The 21,485-nt window shown below is 40.5% G+C and overlaps 1 protein-coding gene across 5 annotated transcripts in view; it reads right to left on the bottom strand.

Annotated features, from left to right (window-relative positions):
* Positions 1–21,485, bottom strand: part of BBS9 (Bardet-Biedl syndrome 9) — a 229,613-nt gene that overhangs the window by 137,103 nt on the left and 71,025 nt on the right. For all 5 annotated transcript variants that reach the window (XM_083706267.1, XM_083706266.1, XM_083706264.1 and 2 more), the window contains exon 19: positions 2,250–2,432. In XM_083706267.1, the coding sequence (XP_083562393.1) occupies positions 2,250–2,432 (183 nt within the window). The remainder of the gene's footprint in view (positions 1–2,249; positions 2,433–21,485) is intronic.

Genomic DNA, 21,485 nt, shown 5'->3' with positions numbered 1-21,485 from the left:
AGGTTATACAGTGTGCACATTAGCATAATTTCTGATAAGCTTTTTCATGCATCGTATTTTTATGGGTGCATGTGAAACATAGAGGAGGGTGCCTTCTCTGAAACAAACCCACAGCTATGGAATTCCATTGGATTTGCATCAAATGTCAACATTGCAGGCTTTTTAGAAGGCCTAAAGACCTACCTTTTTCAGCTGGACTTGCAGGCGTGATACTTGTTAGCTGGCTGATGGTCCGAATTATTTTTTTTTACCAGCTAAGTTAAAAAATATATGTATTTGGTAGTTTAAAGTTTAAAAATTTTGTATTACTGTTCTTGTTGTCTTTAGCAGTTTTTGACTGTAAGATGCTCTAGATAGGCATTTGTCCAGATAAGTGACGTAATATTCTGCATAGATATTTGCTTCACAGACCGCAGAATCAGTGTGCCAGCACAGGCAGTATGTCTATGTGAACTCATTGAGGGATTATAATCGTGTTTAGGCTCCAGGACAAAGGATTCTCTCTACAGGACTCCACACTCCTCATCAAGAAGGTGGAGACTGAGAAATGTAGTCAGGCCAAGGGATAAAAGGGTTCTGTTGAGAAGAAGCACTCTCGAACAAGTGGTCTGCTCCCTGGGCTCTCTCCAGGGTCCTGAAAACCTGTATTGGTCTTGTTGTCTTCAGGCATCCTATCCTTGCTGATTCCAGCCTGAAGATGAAACATGCTCACTGGACATTAATATCCAATATCTAGAATAACTCCCATGTTTGAGGCATTTGTAATAAGTGAAAAACACTAATCTACTGTATATGTTGAAGTCTAACTCCCCCAGATATCTGATTACCTCATCAGGTACTGCTGATCACTATGCCATGTGACCAAGGAATGTCACTACAGCTTCTCAGTGAATAACCTTCATTAACCCACCCAGACTGGCCATTGACTGTTCCTAGACAGCAAGATATATAACATGACTTCCAATCTCAGTGGAAAATTGCTTGAGCAATAAGGCCTGCCTGAGCTCTTGCATATCGTGTGTTTCTGGGTCTTGCTCTTTCACCCTGACTTCTAGCTTGTTCTCAAATCCTGCCTTTTGATTTGCCCTCTGATCTCAATTGCTGTTTAATCCTGACTGCTCTTCAATCCCAACTCCTGGCTCCTGGCTCATCCTAGAATGCCCCACACCCAGCCACATATCCTAGAATGCCCCACACCCAGCACCTTGTTTAAGGACTAAATCAGAGTATGTTCAGGTAAGGATACACTGTCACTCCTTGGATGCAAAGGATGACGACCTGAATTACCAGTACTTTGTGAATACTTTGTGGGCTAATGTCAATCCAAACTACTTGCACATCAACCTGCCTGTGCACATTGGTTTTCTTCAGAGACCCTCTTCCAGCTGCCCCCATTCACAGGGAGGCTCTTTTGTTGCCGTATTTGCTATTCTTCAGGAGCTCAGAGAAGACCATTTTATTTTCCAGGTTAGGGACAAACCCTACCAAAAATAATTAATTACCTATATTCCCTTCCTGAAACCTGATTAGATCAGTGAGAAGAGTAAGGTAAGCAGCTCCTCTTTTTTAAAAAGGAAAGTATAAGAAGAAAAAAATAAAATAAAAAGTGTTAAGGCCATCTTAAATACGGAATGTAGAATTCCAGGGAGGTCTGCAAGAAACAAATACTGCATCCAAAAGACAGGAAGCTCATCCTTGCCAATGAGTTCAACAGCTGACCCTGTCTTTTTACCAAAAAGAGGTGCTGTCTCCAGATGAAGGAACTGACCTTGGTACTCATGGGACAGAACAGACATGTTTAGGAAATGGTTTGATATGTCAAAGTTGACTCAAAACATTTGGATGCATCAGGATGAAATTCCAAATGGCACCCTCTCCAAATAAGCTAACGTAAATGAGAATGTTCTGCTCTTTAACAGCAGCCCAGATCTATTGCATGAAGCGGTCTATTGCAGTTTACGTAATGACAGGGCCACCCTGATACAGATACACTTAACCCAAAGAAAAATTCCAGCTGGAACGACTAATTTGTATGCTAAAAATATAGTAGCAATATATTTAGTATGGATCAGTAAGACACTTGAAAAATATGTATTTTCCCCTGTCACTCCCCACCTTAAATCAAAACAAAAACAAAAAAGTTAGTTGAAAGAAAAAAATAAAACTGTTAACAGAACATGCTGGGAAACGCATGATAATTATAGATTTAATACTTGTCCACATTTTTACAAAACCTAGTAGATTCTTACCAGCTCTTGAGTATCCTGTGTTAATGGCAAAAATGTAGCTTGTAGAATAGAAACTTGGTCAGCACTCAGTTTCTGCCACAGGCTAATCAGAAGAATTACCAGTTGGGTGGCACTTTTTAACTTTGTGAACGCCTGGAACATATTGGCTTCATTTTTTCCAGCTGCATCTGCTAGAGCTATTACCTGCAAGAATTACAAACTTCTGTTAGGTATACTTTTACTATTCTCAAGCACTCACTACTAACATTACATTTGGCTAACTCTGAGTTTTCTTTAGAAGAACCTGATGAACTTTGCCAGATAGAGTTTTGAGTTATTATTTGCCATCTTCTTGTGAGATAGAATTTAAAATCCATATGGTACGATGATTAATCTATTAGTACAATCAACATACAAGAGAACCTGCATTGTCTAGATGTATACAATATAGTATCCCTAAGATTGATCTTCAGTACATTATGTAACATAATAGCCTTTAACAAATTGTAAACACTTGTTTTAAATACCACCTCTGATGGTAATCCCTGTGTAAACAGTATCCCCTCTGGAGTAATTTCCACAGCATGTCATTTATTTGTAAATTAGGTTATCATCTCAATTTCTTCTGCACAGAAAGAATTAATCCTGTTTATCATAACATTTTCACTAAGTCTATTTATACACATATTGGTTTATACAAAACTGTAGATATTTTTGGCATTTCATCAGTTCACTGATGTTTATAGCACAAGAATGGCTACTGGCATGCAAAGATTTTGAAAAGGAAATTTAAGGTGTGCTGAAGCAAAACGCCAGCTCTTTTCTTTTTATAAAACTGGCAGACTATTTTATCCCATTCATATACTCAGAACATCAGTGGAAAAACGCAATCGGAAAGAGAACCAAGGGAAGTGGGACTTTAATCATCGAAAATGTTCTTGTTCTGGTTCCACTTCCTAGACATGGCTATGAGGTAAAACTGAAACACAAAACCTACTGTTGTTTATCTTACAGGAAGGTTATAGACTATGGAACTCCATGTGTGCAACATATTGATTATTGAGGTGCAATGTTTTGAAAGCCATTTAGTTAACAATTTTTATGAAGTGAAATGAGACTGTTAACATCTTGAGCCTCCCCACCCATTTTGTTTCAATCTGCCCACTAGCAGCGAGCAGATCCAGCCCTTATTTGGAGTAGGACTGTTTCTATCACCAGGAAGTAGGGTTCGTTTTTTCATTCCTATTTCTAACTTGGTGAACACCTCAAGGAAAGTTCCTTGCCCCCAAGGGAGCAGCTGGAGAGCAGCTATAGAAGAGATGAATGCAAAAAGTTCTGCCTCCTTAAGTCCTGCTTTCATTTCTGTCTGCCCATTATCAGGCAGCAGCTTTTCAGAGCACCTGAATCTGGGTTGCAATTATTTTCTTCTCCTGCAAGTGGTGTCATGTGCTCAGTCCTCGTCTAGATAATGACCAGAGGCAAGAGAGTCCCATAAGGCAACCCTCTTTAGGGTTGTACTGTGGTGCGTGCAGGAAATTTGTGGTGTTATTAGGACTATTGCTGTGCATGGTCCACTGATTGTTAGGTCCGGTTTTGAGTTCCATCTTGGAGCTCAAACTGGGCATGACCAATGAGAGAGTGCGTTTCTGGGTGAGGGAATGGTGTGGCACAATGATATCATGGAACTGGAGTGTTGGAAGGGACCACAAGGGTTATCTAGTCCAACCACCTGCAATATCAAGTTATTTTGCTTCCCTTAGCTTGGAACCCAATGAGATCAGACCAGGCAGTTACCTGCTACCTATGGATCGCGCGCGCCTGCGATTTTCAGCATCTGCACATGCGCAGACGCAATTTTTGGTGCCGCGGAAGCAAGTCCCCGCGCCACGCTGTGCCAGTTTATTGCAGCACATTAGGGGGGCGGCTCAGTTCAGGGGCGGCTCAGTTTGGGGGCCCTCTGTGGGCCACTTCTGACCCATGGGCCTTAGGTTGCTGACCCCTGTTCTACAGGTCAGGAGGGACAATTAAGATGGCTCCATCAAAACTGATTTGCTCAATGGCCCTACGGGAGTATTTGACTGTAAACCAGCAGCTAACACAATTTGTTTGTTTGTTTGTTTGTTTGTTTGTTTAAAAGATCATATCTCTGTTTGGCAAATATTAAATATTAATTTAACAGCAATGTAAATATCCAGGTGTCCGCTGTGGGTTAAACCACAGAACCTAGGACTTGCCGATCGGAAGGTTGGCGGTTAGAATCCCCGTGATAGGGTGAGCTCCCGTTGCTCGGTCCCTGCTCCTGCCAACCTAGCAGGTCGAAAGCACGTCAAAGTGCAAGTAGATAAATAGGTACTGCTCTGGCGGGAAGGTAAATAGCATTTCCGTGTGCTGCTCTGGTTCGCCAGAAGCGGCTTAGTCCTGCTGGCCACATGACCCGGAAGCTGTACGCCGGTTCCCTCGGCCAATAAAGCGAGATGAGCACCGCAACCTCAGAGTCGGCCACGACTGGACCTAATGGTCAGGGGTCCCTTTACCTTTTTTAATTACTTATACTAAAATTTATATCTTGCTTTTTCCCTCCAAAGTAAAAAACAAACCTAACAATAAAATTAACAAGAATCCCATTAAAACTACTAAATGAACGTGAGCACTGCTTTCTTCCACAGATGCTTCATAAAGGAGTGAGCATGTTCCCACTGTATTCACAAATTACTGCAGAGGTAAATATATACTTAAGCAACAAAGAAATCTTGATAAGCATTATGAAAAACTATTCCTTCCAAATAAAATAAAGAGCATAAGAGCTCTACGTCCAAATATTGTATGTACTCAAGCCAAATAGTGAGGTAGAGCCTCAGCAAATTGCGCTAAAGGGGAAGGAAGTCTCCAGCTCATAAAAATCAGAGCGAAATTAATCCCAAACTTGTAAATGTGCCAGAATTACTCATGTAAATGAATTCTACAGTATGTGAACACAGTTGCATCAAAGTATTGTAATTCTGCTGTTTAGTATTCATGAGTGTTTCACTACAATTCCCATCATCCCTGACCACTGGTCCTGTTAGCTAGGGATGATGGGAGTTGTAGTCCCAAAACATCTGGAGGGCCGAGTTTGGGGATGCCTGATCTAGTGAATCAATGTGATACAGTATTTGAACTTCAAACAAAGAATTGTGTCTAATTTCATTGTGATTTCTCTTACATTTGGTTTTATACGATGTTAATCATATGCAGAGAAGATGCATTGAATTTAATGGACATGACTAATTTAGGCCCATTAATTTCAGTGGGTCAACTCTAAGTAAAATTACTTGGAAAGTAAAACAAACCAATATTCCTGCATTTTTCTTCTCCTTCCCCTTAAAATTTGATATAGAGGTCAAGCTCAAGAGGAGAGCTGGGTACCTGGAGGTGTCAGATGCTCACACCCATGTCCAATGTATGTGATGTGGCTCAGCCCGGGAGATTAAGACTTACACCTGGTGAATTTTATCTTATTTATATACCAGTGTTCAGAATAATTATCCAGAGACTTTTACAACGTAATTTAAAACAAAGCCCTGCTGTACAACTAGGCAATGACTTTCCCAATATTTGTGAAGTAAATATGTAAAGGATCACTGCTTTTAATTTGCCCCAAATTAACATTTAGGAATTACTGCTTTGTAAACAATTATCCCGAACGTTTTTCTCCTGCAATTTACGTGAATAACTCTACAGCTTGAAACTTCTGTACAATTTCACAAGAACAATGCAGATGTCCGTTCCTTGGCCCAGGCTTTTCTTTTTCTCTGTTTCAGTCCTAAGGCAGCTTTTATAACAAGAAAGTGTAACATCTGACTTTGCTCTAGCTATGATGGTTGTTGCACAGTGTCCATCAATCCAAACAAAAGGACTTTATCTGTCTACTCATTGAATTTCCTTTGTTTTACCTTAAGTTGCAAAAGCATTTAAATGAAAGAAAGAATTGAAAATGTTTCTCAAGAGTAATCTATGAGGGGAACATTGTCAGCAATACAAAGATCAAAGAGACAGTGAAACAGGCAGCCTATTTGGGCCTTTTTTTTAAGCCAATCAAAATTTACTTGCCATTTATAACTTTTTTGTATATACTTTTCTGGCTGACCAAATTCTCAACTTGCCCATATAAACTTGTCTACAGTAAAGCAGATGCCAGCATGTTTTATATTATATATATGGGGAGACCCTTATAAAATAAATAAATAAATGGAGACACAATTCAAGAAAAAAATTGCCCTCCTCATCAAGGTTATGCATTAAATTGGCCTATTAACATTTCACATTGCTGCTGGCATGGCTTAACTTCAAAAGTTTTTTTATATATAAAACCCCTGAGGACTTCATCAACTTCACCCCCTAATACTAACACCAACAATGTTTGATCCAAAAATGCTCAGTATATTAAACTTTCTTTGACCTCTTGATGTCTAGATCAAATTATGGATATATTTGAAAATTCTGTTCAGAATTCTGGCTTGCATGCTATATTTTCCTTAGCCTTGCAGATATATTGATATTTCAGAAGTTGGAAAATGAAAGAGGAATTAGCCCAGTTGGATTCTTGATTCTGCGTAAAGAAGGGTGAATGGAAGCCCTCCTTCACACAGTGCATCGTTTTGTTCATTTATATATTTATTATTTTAGAACGGTGGCTTTGGTGAGCCTGTGTGAAAAGAGCTTTTAAACTTTCTGCCAGGCCACTCTTTCTCCCATTCCTCACCTGCTAGCTGCAAGGTGGCGCCAAGGGTTTGGGTATACATGATTTTCATGTATCCTTGGAACCAAACCCCTGCATAAGATGTAATCGTACTGTACTGCTTAATTGCAACAGTCTTTAAGCTACACACAGCAAACTCAAGAAATACGATAGAGGTAAAATAAATTAGAAGCTAACTAAAAAAAATCAGAACTGGAGCTTCTGGACCAGGTGCAAGGGTACAGCACACTGGTATAATGGAGTGTTGAGGTTAGCAATGCATAAGTCATAATGGCCAGAATATCCCCATTGCTCGGTTGGTGTGCCAGCCATGGCTGGTAAAAGGCACCCTAGCCCTAGTGTGAGGTCTCCTGAGCCTCCAGTGACAAAAATGGATCCAGGAGCACCCCTAAACCTGTTCTTTCAGAGGGAGAGGAGCCTAATACAGAATGGGTAACTGGCCAGGGTCTCAAAGACATGGAACCACCTACCCTTTGTCCTCCCAGGGTTCAAGCTTAGTTTATTGGACCTCTACAAACCAGCCAGCCATTGTGCCCAGACAGTGGTCCAGATTATACACAGAACTGCACATAATCGGCACACTTTTCCCCAAAATTCCTACTGACCTCTCCCAATGGCTTTGTATAGATGTTGAACAACCATATTCAACTAAGATTTACTCCGAGTAGACCAACTAAAATTAATAAGCATGACTAAGTTGGGTCTTTTCATTTCAATAGGTCTACTCTGACTATAATCAGAGTGTCCCAGAGCTACTTTTTGAACACGACCCTGTAGGCAGGAAAAAGAACCACTGTAAAACAGTGCACCCAATACCCATTGCCTAGAGCCAAGTCCAGGAAGTTACCATGGTTAACGGTATCAAAATACACTGAGATGCAGCAGCAAATATGCACTCCCCTTTGTCCTGCTTTCAACTCGTGTCATCAGGGTAACCAAGGCTAATTCAGTCCTGAAATTGTGTCTGAACCCAGACTGAAACTAATCCATATAATCTGTATCCTCTGGATCAGGGGTCAGCAAATTTTCAGCAGGGGGCCAGTCCACTGTTCCTCAGACCTTGCGGGGGACCGGACTATATTGGGGGGGGCAGAATGAATTCCTATGCCCCACAAATAACCCAGAGATGCATTTTAAATAAAAGCACATTGTCTACTCATGTAAAAACACCAGGCAGGCCTCACAAATAACCCAGAGATGCATTTTAAATAAAAGCACACATTCTACTCATGTAAGAACATGCTGATTCTCGGACTGTCTGCCGGCCGGATTTAGAAGGCAATTAGGCCGGATCCAGCATCCGGCCTTAGTTTTCCTACCCATTCTCTGGATTATGGCTGAACAAAAAAGGAGATTTCAGTTAGACTGATGTAAACATCAATACGTAGCATGGCTTGCATTTTACAGGCTATGTGTTCCATGTAGGGAGGAAACTTTAAAATTTTACTATATGTAACTCTCCTTATCAATGAAAAGACAATGTATGGTTTTTCTATTTCAACTACTCTATTTTTAGAGATTCACTGGTTCTTTAACAGTGCATCCAAAAAAAAAAAAAAGGACAGTCAGACCACTCTACAAAATTAAGTACCTACTCAACTAACCCATTTGAACATATGGGAGCCATACCACTGGGGAGGGGGCGGGTGTGTGTTTTCATTATCTAGAACATATTTCTCTCTCCCTGGTGACAGCAAAACTATCTGCTCACTATGCTGGCACATCTTCTTGGCTTCAGACAAGGAAGAATGATATCACCTAGGAGGAGGAGATCCCACATAATCAGGCTGCAGCAGAGCAGTTTGTTTTGCTGAAAACAAATACTCCTTGAATACGGAGCACTTGACTGCAACAATAATCAAAGAACAAACTGAAGAGAAGGAAGATGGAGAATGCATATTCAACTCCAGGTTTATGGGTGTTTTGCTGACACCTTTTCTTTTTGCAATACAGTGGACGCTCGGGTGGCGAACGTGATCCGTGCAGGATGCACATTTGCAACCCGCAGCAATGCGTCTGCGCATGCGCAGGTTGCGATTTGGCACTTCTGCGCATGCACAAAGCGCGATTTAGCACTTCTGCGCATACGCGGCCACTAAAACCCGGAAGCAACCTGTTCCGGTACTTCCCGTTTTTGGCGGGTCCGTAACCCAAAAAAACGCAACTTGAAGCATCTGTAACCCGAGGTATGACTGTATTTATGTTGCCACATTTAATAAAGACACTTAAACTATAGCAGAGGGCTACTTCATTCGTTTTTGTTGTTTAGTCGTATCCGACTCTTCATGACCCCATGGACCAGAGCACGCCAGGCACTCCTGTCTTCCACTGCCTCCCGCAGTTTGGTCAGACTCATGTTTGTGGCTTCGAGAACACTGTCCAACCATCTCGCCCTCTGTCGTCCCCTTCTCCTTGTGCCCTCCATTTTCCCCAACATCAGGGTCTTTTCCAGGGAGTCTTCTCTTCTCATGAGATGGCCAAAGTATTGGAGCCTCAGCTTCACGATTTGTCCTTCCAGTGAGCACTCAGGGCTGATTTCCTTAAGAATGGAGAGGTTTGATCTTCCTGCAGTCCATGGGACTCTCAAGAGTCTCCTCCAGCACCATAATTCAAAAGGATCAATTCTTCGGCGATCATTCGTATATATTATGTATTTCATAATGCTTTGCAAAGTATTTATCTGAACGTGAAAATGCTGTAAACTCCTTACGGTATGATTCTTACAATGTCCTCCTGAACTTGGGTTTATTCTCAGGTAAGTGGAATTGGTACGACAGCCTTAGTTAGATAAAACACACATCTGTGTATGCCTGCAACGTAGGCAGCCACCTAGACCTGAGTTTTCTTTTTCCTCAACTGGCTTCCTTCTTGTAACCAGCCAAGCCTCCTAAGTTTTGAGTGCCAAGTCCTCTTCACGCTAGGCTTATTTAAGTTTTCAACATATGTATGCAAACAAAGCAAATAGCACCAAAACCTATTCCCACTGAGTCTCTGTTTCAAGAACCAGCAAGACTTTTAAGCGGATGAATTCCATGTTTTCAACGTGTAGTTTTAAAAAACATTAATTTGTATGACATGATTTGTAGCACTTCAACAAAAGGCAAACAAACTATAAAGATAGCCATCTGTATATTTTAAATGTCTTTTTCAACCAATAATAATGTTATGTGCACTCTGAAGACTCATGTATATTTTAGCTTTGTGATTGTGTCTCCCTCTGATACCCTAACATTCTGTGGCTCAACTGTTTTGAACACTCAGTAGATCCTAGACTCTCACATGTCTTCATTAGGTAATTTTGAGTTATTCTGTTTTAAATTCAACTAAGATACTTCCGTGAAGCTAAGATACTTCCGTGAAGTGTAGAAATCACTACCTTGGTTTTAGGTGGCCTTGTTTTGCTTCCAAACCTAAGTTATCACAGAATCACTGAAGTTTGGCATTACCGGGAATAATTGTAACTACTAAACAGAGGATTTCAAGGTTTTCTTGGATAAGCTTTTATGTGTATAAAGGGAAAGGGACCCCTGACCATTAGGTCCAGTCGTGACCAACTCTGGGGTTGCGGCGCTCATCTCGCTTAGCCAGCATGACTAAGCCGCTTCTGGCGAACCAGAGCAGTGGTTTAACCTACAGGCCAGAAACTGCCTAGAATCAAGGGCAATTTTTTCAATATTGATTTTCCTTTCAAATATTTCTTTAATGCATGAAGTTAGCAAACTACTGATGCAAACTATCAATTTACTATTAGTAAATATTTCTGGTTTTTAATTATTGGGATGGAACAATAAGCTCAGCCATTTTCTCTGTTGAAAATGGGGAGCTAGGCTTAAAACTGAAGAAAAATCTAAGACAAAGCTTTAGTTATGCTTTAAATCAGTTAAAATATTCTTTTGTTCTCTATATTGTGTGCTTACACATTTGTGTTTTTCTTATTTAAAAACTATGATATAAATGAAGATGAGGAAGAAAAGGTATAGGCTGACTTCCTAAGAAAACTATTTTTCCAAATTATTAACAAATGTTTTACATTATTTTAGCCAATATTAGCTTTCAAATGAGACTTAATTTCATTCTAGAACAAGACAAAGTGTACAAATTATATTTAATTAAAAGTCTGTACTTCCATATAGCTTAAATTAATTACACAGTTGAGTTAAATTCAATATATTTGTTTTGGCCAAGGATGGATAAAATAAATAAGGTAACTTTGCAACCTCTAGTGCACAGTGGATTGACCAATAAAGGTGTCTGATGTGTAACAAAACACCTGTTTTTTTATGTACCAGAAAACTAAACAAAGCTATTGACCCAAAAGATGTGACAAATACTCCGGCTTGATTGTTGGGTTTCTAAAGTTTCCAACTTGGTGGAACTTGAAAATCTGCCCTGGATGATACACTCTGGTAATTTGCTACGTATTTCAAGCCAGTTTCTTTTGTTAAGGCCATTTCCAGAGTACTTTCTATAGTTAACCATTTGAGTAGATCACGGTACTCAACTTGCACACTTTCTATGAATGGTTGCCTATGTTAGGTAAAGGTAAAGGTACGCCTGCCCGTACGGGCCAGTCTTGACAGATTCTGGGGTTGTGCGCCCATCTCACTCAAGAGGCCAGGGGCCAGCGCTGTCCGGAGACACTTCCGGGTCACGTGGCCAGCGTGACAAAGCTGCATCTGGCGAGCCAGAGCCGCACACGGAAACGCCGTTTACCTTCCCGCTGGTAAGCGGTCCCTATTTATCTACTTGCACCCAGAGGTGCTTTTGAACTGCTAGGTTGGCAGGCGCTGGGACCGAGCAGCGGGAGCGCACCCCGCCGCAGGGATTCGAACCGCCGACCTTTCGATCGGCAAGTCCTAGGCGCTGAGGCTTTAACCCACAGTGCCACCTGCGTCCCTGCCTATGTTAGACAAAGATAATTACTAGTAAGGCTACAGTTGGCCTAAGAACTGCAAGTCCTCCGTTTTGTATCTGTAAATTAAATCTGATCACGAAAGGGAAGGTTATATGTGGGAATTAAATTTGTTTCCTGTTAGACATGGACTTATCCAGATGAGATTTTAAAATATGCCCAAAGAATAGTTAGCCAGTAAATATTTTAAGAGGCCAGTAAAATTATCTCTCTGTATGTGCAAACCAGACCAGACTGAATACAATCTTTCTGCAATATATTCTATATTGCCCTTTATATAGCCCACCTAGACATTGGTTCCTGTCTTTTCAGAATTTCCCAGAAGGGCAATTGGAGCAATTTAAATGGATGTGTGCTGATTTAGACAAGTTTGGTAACATTGTCTGTGCTGGTCGTGAGAAAGTTAATGGCTACTTTTTTGTCCCAAAATATAATACCCTCCAAGTGTCCCGATTTTCCAGAGACAATCCCAGAATTGCGGAAGCCATCCAGGCTTCTGATTTGATCCCAGGATGTCCCTATTTCCCCACCAGCACCGCTGCCACTGAGCTCAGGGAGGAGGATGAGCTGGTACTTGTCCCGAGCAATGGCAATGGCAGTGGCGGTGATGGCGAAGGAGCTTCCCATTACCTCTCCATGTCCTCTCTATGGCTGCCGCTGCCAGCCTCCTCCCTCGGCCAACTCATAGCAGCTTCTGGAGAGCAGGTGAGGAGGAGGAGAGGCTGCCAAGGCCTAGCCCTGCATGACACGCCAGCTCTGATGGGCAGAGACCAGTGGCGTAGCGTGGGTTGTCAGCACCCGGGGCAAGGCAAGTAATTTGCGCCCCCTAACCCGTGGATTTGCGCCCCCTAACACCCAGATGTTGCGCCCGGTGCGTCCAGCCCCCCCTGCACCCCCCACGCTACGCCACTGGCAGGGACAGAGGGCAGGGCTGCCCTGGCCGGGAAGAAAGAGAGAGCACAGTGGACTCTTGTTGTTTTTTTTAAAATCAAATCAAAGGAGAGCACAGGGGAGTCTTGGTTTGTAAATGAAAAATGCTTTGTGAGTTTGCATCTTCTGATCTTGCCCCTTTCTAAAATTTATCTATTGGTGTGTGTTTTTCTTTTTGTAAATCTACCAAGGAATGAAATAAAATTGGGGTTAAGGGGTTTTCTCAGGACAGTGGAGGGCATGTATGCTGTGTCCCCTTGGCATAGTGGTGATGGCACCTGCCCTTCTTCTGATAGGAAATGCTCTGTAAGAGGGCACCAAAAATGGGGTTTCAAGGAGGGTCCGTTAGGGCAGAGAGGAAGAAACGTCCTATTTTCATCTGAGGAATGTTGGAAGGTATGCAATGTTGACAGTCAAGGGGATGATTTGATTTATTTCCATATTTTTAGCTTTATTTCTGTTGTAATGGCCTTGGCTACAAGTAGTAAGAATCTGTCTGATTATGTGCTTTTGAAATATATATAGAAAGTATATATGCATATAGAAATGTAGTTACTACCTTGTGTTAAGTTTCAAAACCAAGGTACATGGTGAACAAATTAGCAAGACCAGGCAGATATTTTAGGAACAGATATGTTTTGTAAATATTTTTACTCTATCCGCAGTTGATTTTAGTCCTTAATTATTGTTTTGAAGTATTTCCAATATATCCTGTGTGCAATCCCTGCAGTTGAAACCTCAGGTCTTTTCTCTAGCCAAACTAGAAATAGTATAATTTAGAGAGTGCATATGTTTTATTTCATTTTCCAGTAAGAACTCAACACTGCAATAAATTTTATAAAAAAAAAACCTTTAGAACTTCCAAGTCCTCTCTCTCTCTTAAAACACTGCAACAGTACAGGGGATAAAGGGTTGTATCCCATGCTGTGTGGGCCGGGTTCTGCTTGAGCAATAGGACTTTCCCTACCTCCCCTCTCCCTAAAGGTAAAGGTAAGAAGAAGAGGAGTTTGGATTAGATATCCTGCTTTATCACTACCCGAAGGAGTCTCAAAGCGGCTAATGTTCTCCTTTCCCTTCCCTACAACAAACACTCTGTGAGGTGAGTGAGGCTGAGAGACTTCAGAGAAGCGTGACTAGCCCAAGGTCACCCAGCAGCTGCATGTGGAGGAGCGGAGATGCAAACCCGGTTCCCCAGATTACGAGTCTACCACTCTTAACCACTACACCAGACTGACCATTAAGTCCAGTCGTGGACGACTCTGGGGTTGCGGCGCTCATCTTGCTTTACTTGCTGAGGGAGCCGAAGTTTGTCCACAGACAGTTTTTACAGGGCATGTGGCCAGCATGACTAAGCCGCTTCTGGCGAAACGCTGCTTACCTTCCCACTGGAGCGGTACTTATTTATCTACTTGCACTTTGACGTGCTTTCAAACTGCTAGGTTGGCAGGAGCAGGAACCGTACAACAGGAGCTCACCTTGTCACAGGGATTTGAACCGCTGACCTTCTGATCAGCAAGCCCTAGGCTCTGTGGTTTAGACCACAGCACCACCCATGTCTCTCTCCCTAGACATTCCCAAATCTGCTCTGGAGTTTCCCTCAACCCTCTAGGGCAGATTTTGAAGGGGGGCATTGGAGAGAAAATAAGTGGAGGGGGAACTTCAATTGGTCTGTAAAGCAAGATGGGCACCGCAACCCCAGAGTCATTCACGACTGGACTTAATTGTCAGAGGTCCCTTTACCTTTACCAAAGGCGCATTCCTCCATTGTCTCCTGAGACAGATGGATGCCAACTCAAAAACTTTATGGGGGCCTTTGAAAAACATGCTCCTCTAAAGAAGCATGAACTACTGGTGCATTCAAAATTGCTTGCTGGGTTTAATGGCTACAGTTGCAAGGTGGGTTGTTGTTGTTGTTGTTGCTTCTTGTGCCTTGAATGGGAAAGCAAATCCAGACTCCATTAAACCAAGTCAAGTGGTTATCTGAGGACTCACCAGATTGATTTTCAGCATGATGAAGGAATATACAACATTTCCCTACTTAAGATTATGAGAACAACTTCCTTGGATTGCCATTTTAAATATTTATTTCTGTTAAACTCCTCATTTAAATAAATTTCATGACTCAACAACATCTTAGAAATCATACAAGTTATCTAATACACTGAAAACCACTTATCAAATGTATAATATATGGGAAATGGCTGCAGACTGCTAAAGACAGACTTGGTTTTTGTTGTTTTTAGAGTGTTGTAAGAGAATGTTTGAGAATGTAATAGAAAAGATTGGAGGAGGGATAGTAGAAGTGAATTTATCCATCAGCACGCTGGTATCTTCTGAAAATAATCTTCTGTGAACTTTGGAAAGTAGTCTCCATTTAATTTTGGCAAAGCTGATGGAGAAATTAGCTTTTATGTTGCATGTAAGGACTGTTGTTCAAAAGAGCAGTGTTACTTCCATTATACTTCCACATTTTCACAGAGAAAACATATTTTTCCTCTTGATTCAGGGTTATTGTCCCTTTTACAGAAACTACCCTTTCATTTTCAAAAGCATCCAGAATAGTCAATTTCAGACCAGAAAGAGTGAATTAGCACAAAGACTAATTTTCCTAGCAATAACAAAGCATTAAACGTGTACTTTTAAGCTAAAATAAAAGAACAGAGGAATGCTTGGGTGTAAAACAACAAATTAAGAACCTGCTTAGGCGTGTAAAGTAATATAGCTGCTACAAGAGCAACAGCAGGTTTTCATGAAGTGACAACTCAATATTAAATTTGTCAGACCAACTTGTTATTTTTTAAATGCCCAAGACTTAAGACCTAGCCATGCAACTTCAAAGAGAAACTCTTCACAGAAAAATTAGTTTCCTAACATACCAAGTGTAATTTGAAGAGAACACAACACTATTAACTAATTAACTTAAGTAGAAATGGGATCAGCAGGTCTTCCCCCTGTGCAATTTTGTTTTGGTTTTATCTTTGTCCTGTGTTTCTGCTCTGACTGGCACTGCTTTCAGGTCACTGTAATCCACAAAGAGCAATTTAGCAAAGGAAATCCACACCCATACCTAAATTTACTCCTAAAATATGTCCTTTGATCTTTCTTTCCCTAACTGCAGTTATAACATCTTCAGTTCCTCTACAGCCATTTGCTGTGACCTTGAGAAGCAACCAAAATTCCAGCCTACAAATGCTTATTGCAGATATGTGGTGAGAAAGTGGAGAGCTTGTGAAATATATTTGATATCCTAATTAGAACTTGCAGCTAACAAAAACAAAAAACACGCCCATAAACAAAAGCACATGCCACTGATTCTCAATTAGTTCTCCCACTTTATTTAATGACACTTCATTGAAGTGAATGGGCTGGATATAATTGCATAGAGCTTTGTTGAGTGCACATTGAGACATTTAATGCTAATAAAGGTGTCGCACTGCAGCTTTAGATTTTGCCTAATAGTATGCTGTTTTTCTTTTTTGACCAAATCTGAAACAATAATTCCATTTCAAGCTATTTTACACTCTTGTCAATTTATTTATTTACCTCAAGAAGCTTTTCACACGGTTCTTTTCTCAACGCAGCTCGCAGTGCATGCCTTAGATTGTAATTTTAATTAGTTAAGTAACCTAAGTGGAATCTACACACATATAAAAAGCATTGTGAAAATGCTTTTTAAAAAAACATTTTAAAAAATACATTGAATTTTGCATAGCTCACTGTCGCCATCTAGTGTCACATTTGTATATTGCACTTTACAACACATTTAAAACATTTTATTTGCAGCTGTATAGCGGAGTCCCAAGTATACTAAAGGCTTCATTGCAACTTCACCTCCAAAGAAATTGAGTTCCTGAAAGCAGTGGACATTTGATTGATATATTTGGGGAAATGATTGCAGTTTACTGTGGTGTTTAGAGAAAGTAAGGGTTAAAGCCATATGTGCTTTAGTAACTAACATTGAAAGCCTCTATATGACTTCACTTCCTAAAATGGCATCAGATTTCTTATTAAAAATTACATATGATTTTAATTATGGAAATGATTACCAAACAACATATTGTAAAGATTTAACTGGAATGAAGTATGGTATAGAAATGTAGCACTTAAGAAGCCAGAGTCGCTACTGGAATATACACTGAATACTCATATATCTTCTTAGTATACTCAGCTGATTCCCTTCCCTCCCGAAATTGCTCTACAGTGAATATTATAAACACAATTTCATGAAATAGAGGCACCCCTTTAATCAAAAATGTACTAAGCATTCTTCACCAGCTGCAATGCCAACAAACCCTTTTAAAGTGTAGTGAGGTAGTACAAAAGAACTGCAACTTCTTGACATTGTAATCACACTTTTCTGCAATGTGGCCCGATCTGGAGAAACATATTTTGGCTTATTAAGCCTTTGACTATAAAAGGCTCCAGGATAATGATGGGAGCTGTTTTTAGGTTTTTGAGAGATGCAGAAGATCTGAGTTTATCAACCCTTTCCACCTTCCCTCTTCCTTCTCCCCCATTAACATGATTCATCAACATAACAAAATAGTGTTCACAGGATGATTTTTGAAAGGATTACATATAGAATGAGAAATGTACACATACTCCAGCAGAACTTACTGTCTAGGAAAATTATCTAGAAATGTTCACATCAGTAGTTTCCCAGATTCCTAACCATCTCCATTAAGAAATAAAATAACATTCAGATGTTCCAACATTCAGAGGTTTCTTCATTCAACAGGTCAACACTGAATATTATACAAGTAGCAACAGAAAATTGAGACCTTGGGAAGGGTTGTTCAATTCTCACTTCTGCATGAGGCTCTGAATCTGATCCCAGCCGACCTTGCAAAATCTAACAAACCTTGTAATGCATACCCCAAGGGCTTCCCCACATACAATGATTTCCCCTACCCCAACCAAAGAGTAGTTCTCCCTTAAAAAATCACTACCTGCTTTTGAAATCCTCCCAAAGGTCAGAGACAGATTGTAATGCTATATGAGACCACTGCTGTGTAAGCAGATATGATGGGGGGATTTCTTTAGCTCACAGATAAATTTTCAATTTGTATACTCAAATGCAATAAAAAGCTTGCCTTTTTGCACCAACTGGTTAGTTTTCATTCATATGGCATATTTCATGACTTACATATTTTCCAAGATGGACTGCTCAAGATGTTTGTACAAAACAAGTGAACCTTAATTGCCTGGGGCAATACAGAACCATCCAAGCAAACTGGCAATGGAGCTAAAACGATGGTGCTTGCAACATCATATAATAAAACATCTCAATTTGAGTGTTTATGAGGATCAACAAACAATTTCAAAAATCAAATGATAAACCACATTTCTTACTAAGTAAGCATACTTTAAGTAAACACATTAGATCTTGAGGAACAAAATGCATTTTGACTCAAGATTAAAAGAAACCAGCCGACTAACAAGTGGGATTTCTATTACACTGATTATATAATTTTTATCACAGTACACAACTGTGCTAACCAGAGGAATAGTAAGCCTACAAGAACTTTATCAGTTTTAACAGAATCATTTGTTCATCCAGAACTGACTTGATTATGTGATTTGATTTAATCCTATATGAACTAAGGAATTTGATTTAGAAATGTTATTACACGCTGTTAATCTCTCGGGTAAGAAGGAAAGTAACATAATTAGACACATTTTCCTCCTTATCTTAGTTTGGGGCTAAGACACTTTTAATTAGTACTTTCACAAATGTATTCCTGGCTGCATTCATGTATTTCAATAGCCGACACCAACTACTCCCCATGGAAACTAGTCATAAAAGACTAATGTGACATCTTTAACAAAAGTTTTAGGTCAGGGAGCAATTTAATTAAGAGGGGACAAGAGACTGCCAATCATATTCAGGAAAAAAACCTATTCATTAAACGAGACTGATAGATACAAAGGTGCCACCCTCTTGGAATTCAATCTCTTCCACTGCTGCAAGCAATACCTCACTGAACATTAAGTGCTAAAAGGTTTGACATAATATATTTGGGATGTAGGGGTTAGAAATGCTCATATATTCCACTGAATCACTCTTCCATAACACTTGCAGAGTAATGCTCGCGTGTTCCCCTTGGGCAAACACCTGTTTACGAATAAGGACATGTCATTAGAAGTGACTTCAGCCACTTACGCACAATGCCAAATTTAGTGTAAATCACTTGGGTTATGCCAGGATTGGCATTCCAATCCTATGTTCTGGACAATTAACTACAACCTTTAGTTTCTAATTACTTATCTAAGGTGTTTAAAGCAGTGTGTGAAAATAGAGAAAGGGAAACAGAGACAGCATTCACATTTTCCAGAGAGACAAATGGTGCCACCTGCTTAGTTAATACAAACACACCCTTAAAAAGCTACAACTGAATGAGGCAAAGTTATTAACTCACAGCATGCACAGTCTAATTTATATATTACTGATGTCATAGACATTTATAGAGCAAGTAAAAGCCTTTCTTAGCTATCAAAAGAATAAATAAATATGTCAACACATAGCCCAGAAAACATTTCACTGTGAGAATTATGTACCCAAAATGGGCAGTGTTTGCATCATCAAAAGCATTTCCTCCAATTCAGGTATGCATTGCAACTTATCATACTGAGCCAGTACTAGGGCCTGGGAGAGCATGGCTCAAATCCCCACTCAATCATGAAGTAAATCAGGTAACCTTGAGCCAGTCACTACTTCTCAGCCTAACTTACCTCACAAGGTTGTTGTGAGGATGAAATGTACACCTCCTTGAACTCTTCGGAGGAATCTTGAGATATAAACATGATAAACAATTTCCCACCTTGAATTTGCACTCTCCCCCTTCTTAAAATCCACTTGAAAAATCTGTGTATGACTATATGCTCAGTAACTGGAAAAATGAAATATTCTTGGTTTTGTGCATAAGACAAACCTTAGAATGTTATTTAAACAGTTCAGTATATGAAGGGATTATAGCAAGCACTGAATACAATGTGATAGAAATGTTGGTTTTGTTTTATTGTAAATTTATACTGTACAAGGTATGTTAGATGAGTTCTCTGTCTGAATGCATCGGTTTCCTGGCTGGAAGACAAACTCCACTACTTCTGGTTTTGACAGGAGGCTGGAGCTTGTGGGTCTCCCATATCAGAAGTAAAACCACTTAGCAATACAATTGTACCTTGGAAGTCGAACGGAATCCATTACAGAAGTCCATTCAACCTCCAAACGTCTGAAAACCAAAACGTGGCTTCTGGTTGGCTGCAGGAAGTTCCTGCAACCAACCAGAAGCCACAGAAGCCCCTTCAGACATTAGGGTTCCAAAAGAACGTTTGCAAACCGGAACAATCACTTCCAGGTTTGCGGCGTTCAGGAGCCAAAACATCTGACCTTTGGGATCCAAGGTACGCAACTTCATAGAATTACTCTAATTACAAGTTTTATAACTAATAGGGGATGCAGGTGGCGCTGTGGGTTAAACCACAGAGCCTAGGACTTGACGATCAGAAGGTCGGCGGTTCAAATCCCTGCAACGGGGTGAGCTCCCGTTGCTCGGTCCCTGCTCCTGCCAACCTAGCAGTTCGAAAGCACGTCAAAGTGCAAGGTAAACGGCGGGAAGGTAAACGGCGTTTCCATGCGCTGCTCTGGTTCGCCAGAAGCAGCTTAGTCATGCTGGCCACATGACCCAGAAGCTGTACGCCGGCTCCCTCGGCCAGTAAAGCGAGATGAGTGCTGCAACCCCAGAGTCGGCCACGACTGGACCTAATGGCCAGGGGTCCCTTTACCTTTACCTTTATAACTAATGGAAGCACAACATGAGAATTTATCAGAAACACACATTTCCTTTCTCCGCTAGGTGCCACGTTTTATTTGGAACACATCTATTGTAATGAATGGGCCTAATTTAGTCATGTTCATTCATTTCAATGGGTCTACTCAGAGTTCCATGCTTAGGGCATAAAAGGACACAAACCACTACTACACAGCTAAGGAGAGGAAGGCCTGTAGGCAGGGAAGGTGTCTTTCTCCCTTCTCATCTCGGCAGAGATCTGAACAGCATAACAACTCTCCTGTTCCTGCCTGGATAGGAACCAGGGTGGAGAAATAAATTGCAGCATTTTGTTGGAGATCCCACCTGCAATGTTGGAAAACTACCAGAGCTACCAGCTAAGACAGAGCTAGGGGATCCGGTTGCCAGCAGGAGTTTCACTTACACATTTAAGGCTTCAGTGCTTTCAAATAAGCACATTCTGATAGAGAGTTAAGGCAATTCTGAACATGGCATTGCTTTGAGAGGAACCCTAAAGTTGACACTCCCACCCCATGGGTTCCTAAGCGCTGTAAAGAAATATCTCATTGCTACACTAGCATCTTCTTTTCAGTAGATGGGAACCAAATGAAGCCTTCCTCTTTAAAATAGTTTATTATAGTTCATACATTTTTATTAGGTACCTGAGAATTTTAATTGTCCTTTAAGAAACAGTACATTTAAAAGGATCACATAATACAAGATGCAGCCAATCTAACTTTCTCTCTACTTTACTAGCTGTGTAGGACATCCCGCACCTTCATCTGCTTTTTAAGTGAAATCCCATATGCTAGGGGAAAATGAATTTCAGCTCCTCCCAGATTTAATATTTATTATATGATTATGGAGCCCATAAAAATTTGAGAAGT

Source organism: Podarcis gaigeae (genome assembly GCF_964106915.1).
Source record: "Podarcis gaigeae genome assembly, chromosome: 12".
In the NCBI taxonomy this organism is placed as follows: domain Eukaryota; kingdom Metazoa; phylum Chordata; class Lepidosauria; order Squamata; family Lacertidae; genus Podarcis; species Podarcis gaigeae.
This window is presented reverse-complemented; position numbering and strand designations above follow the sequence as displayed.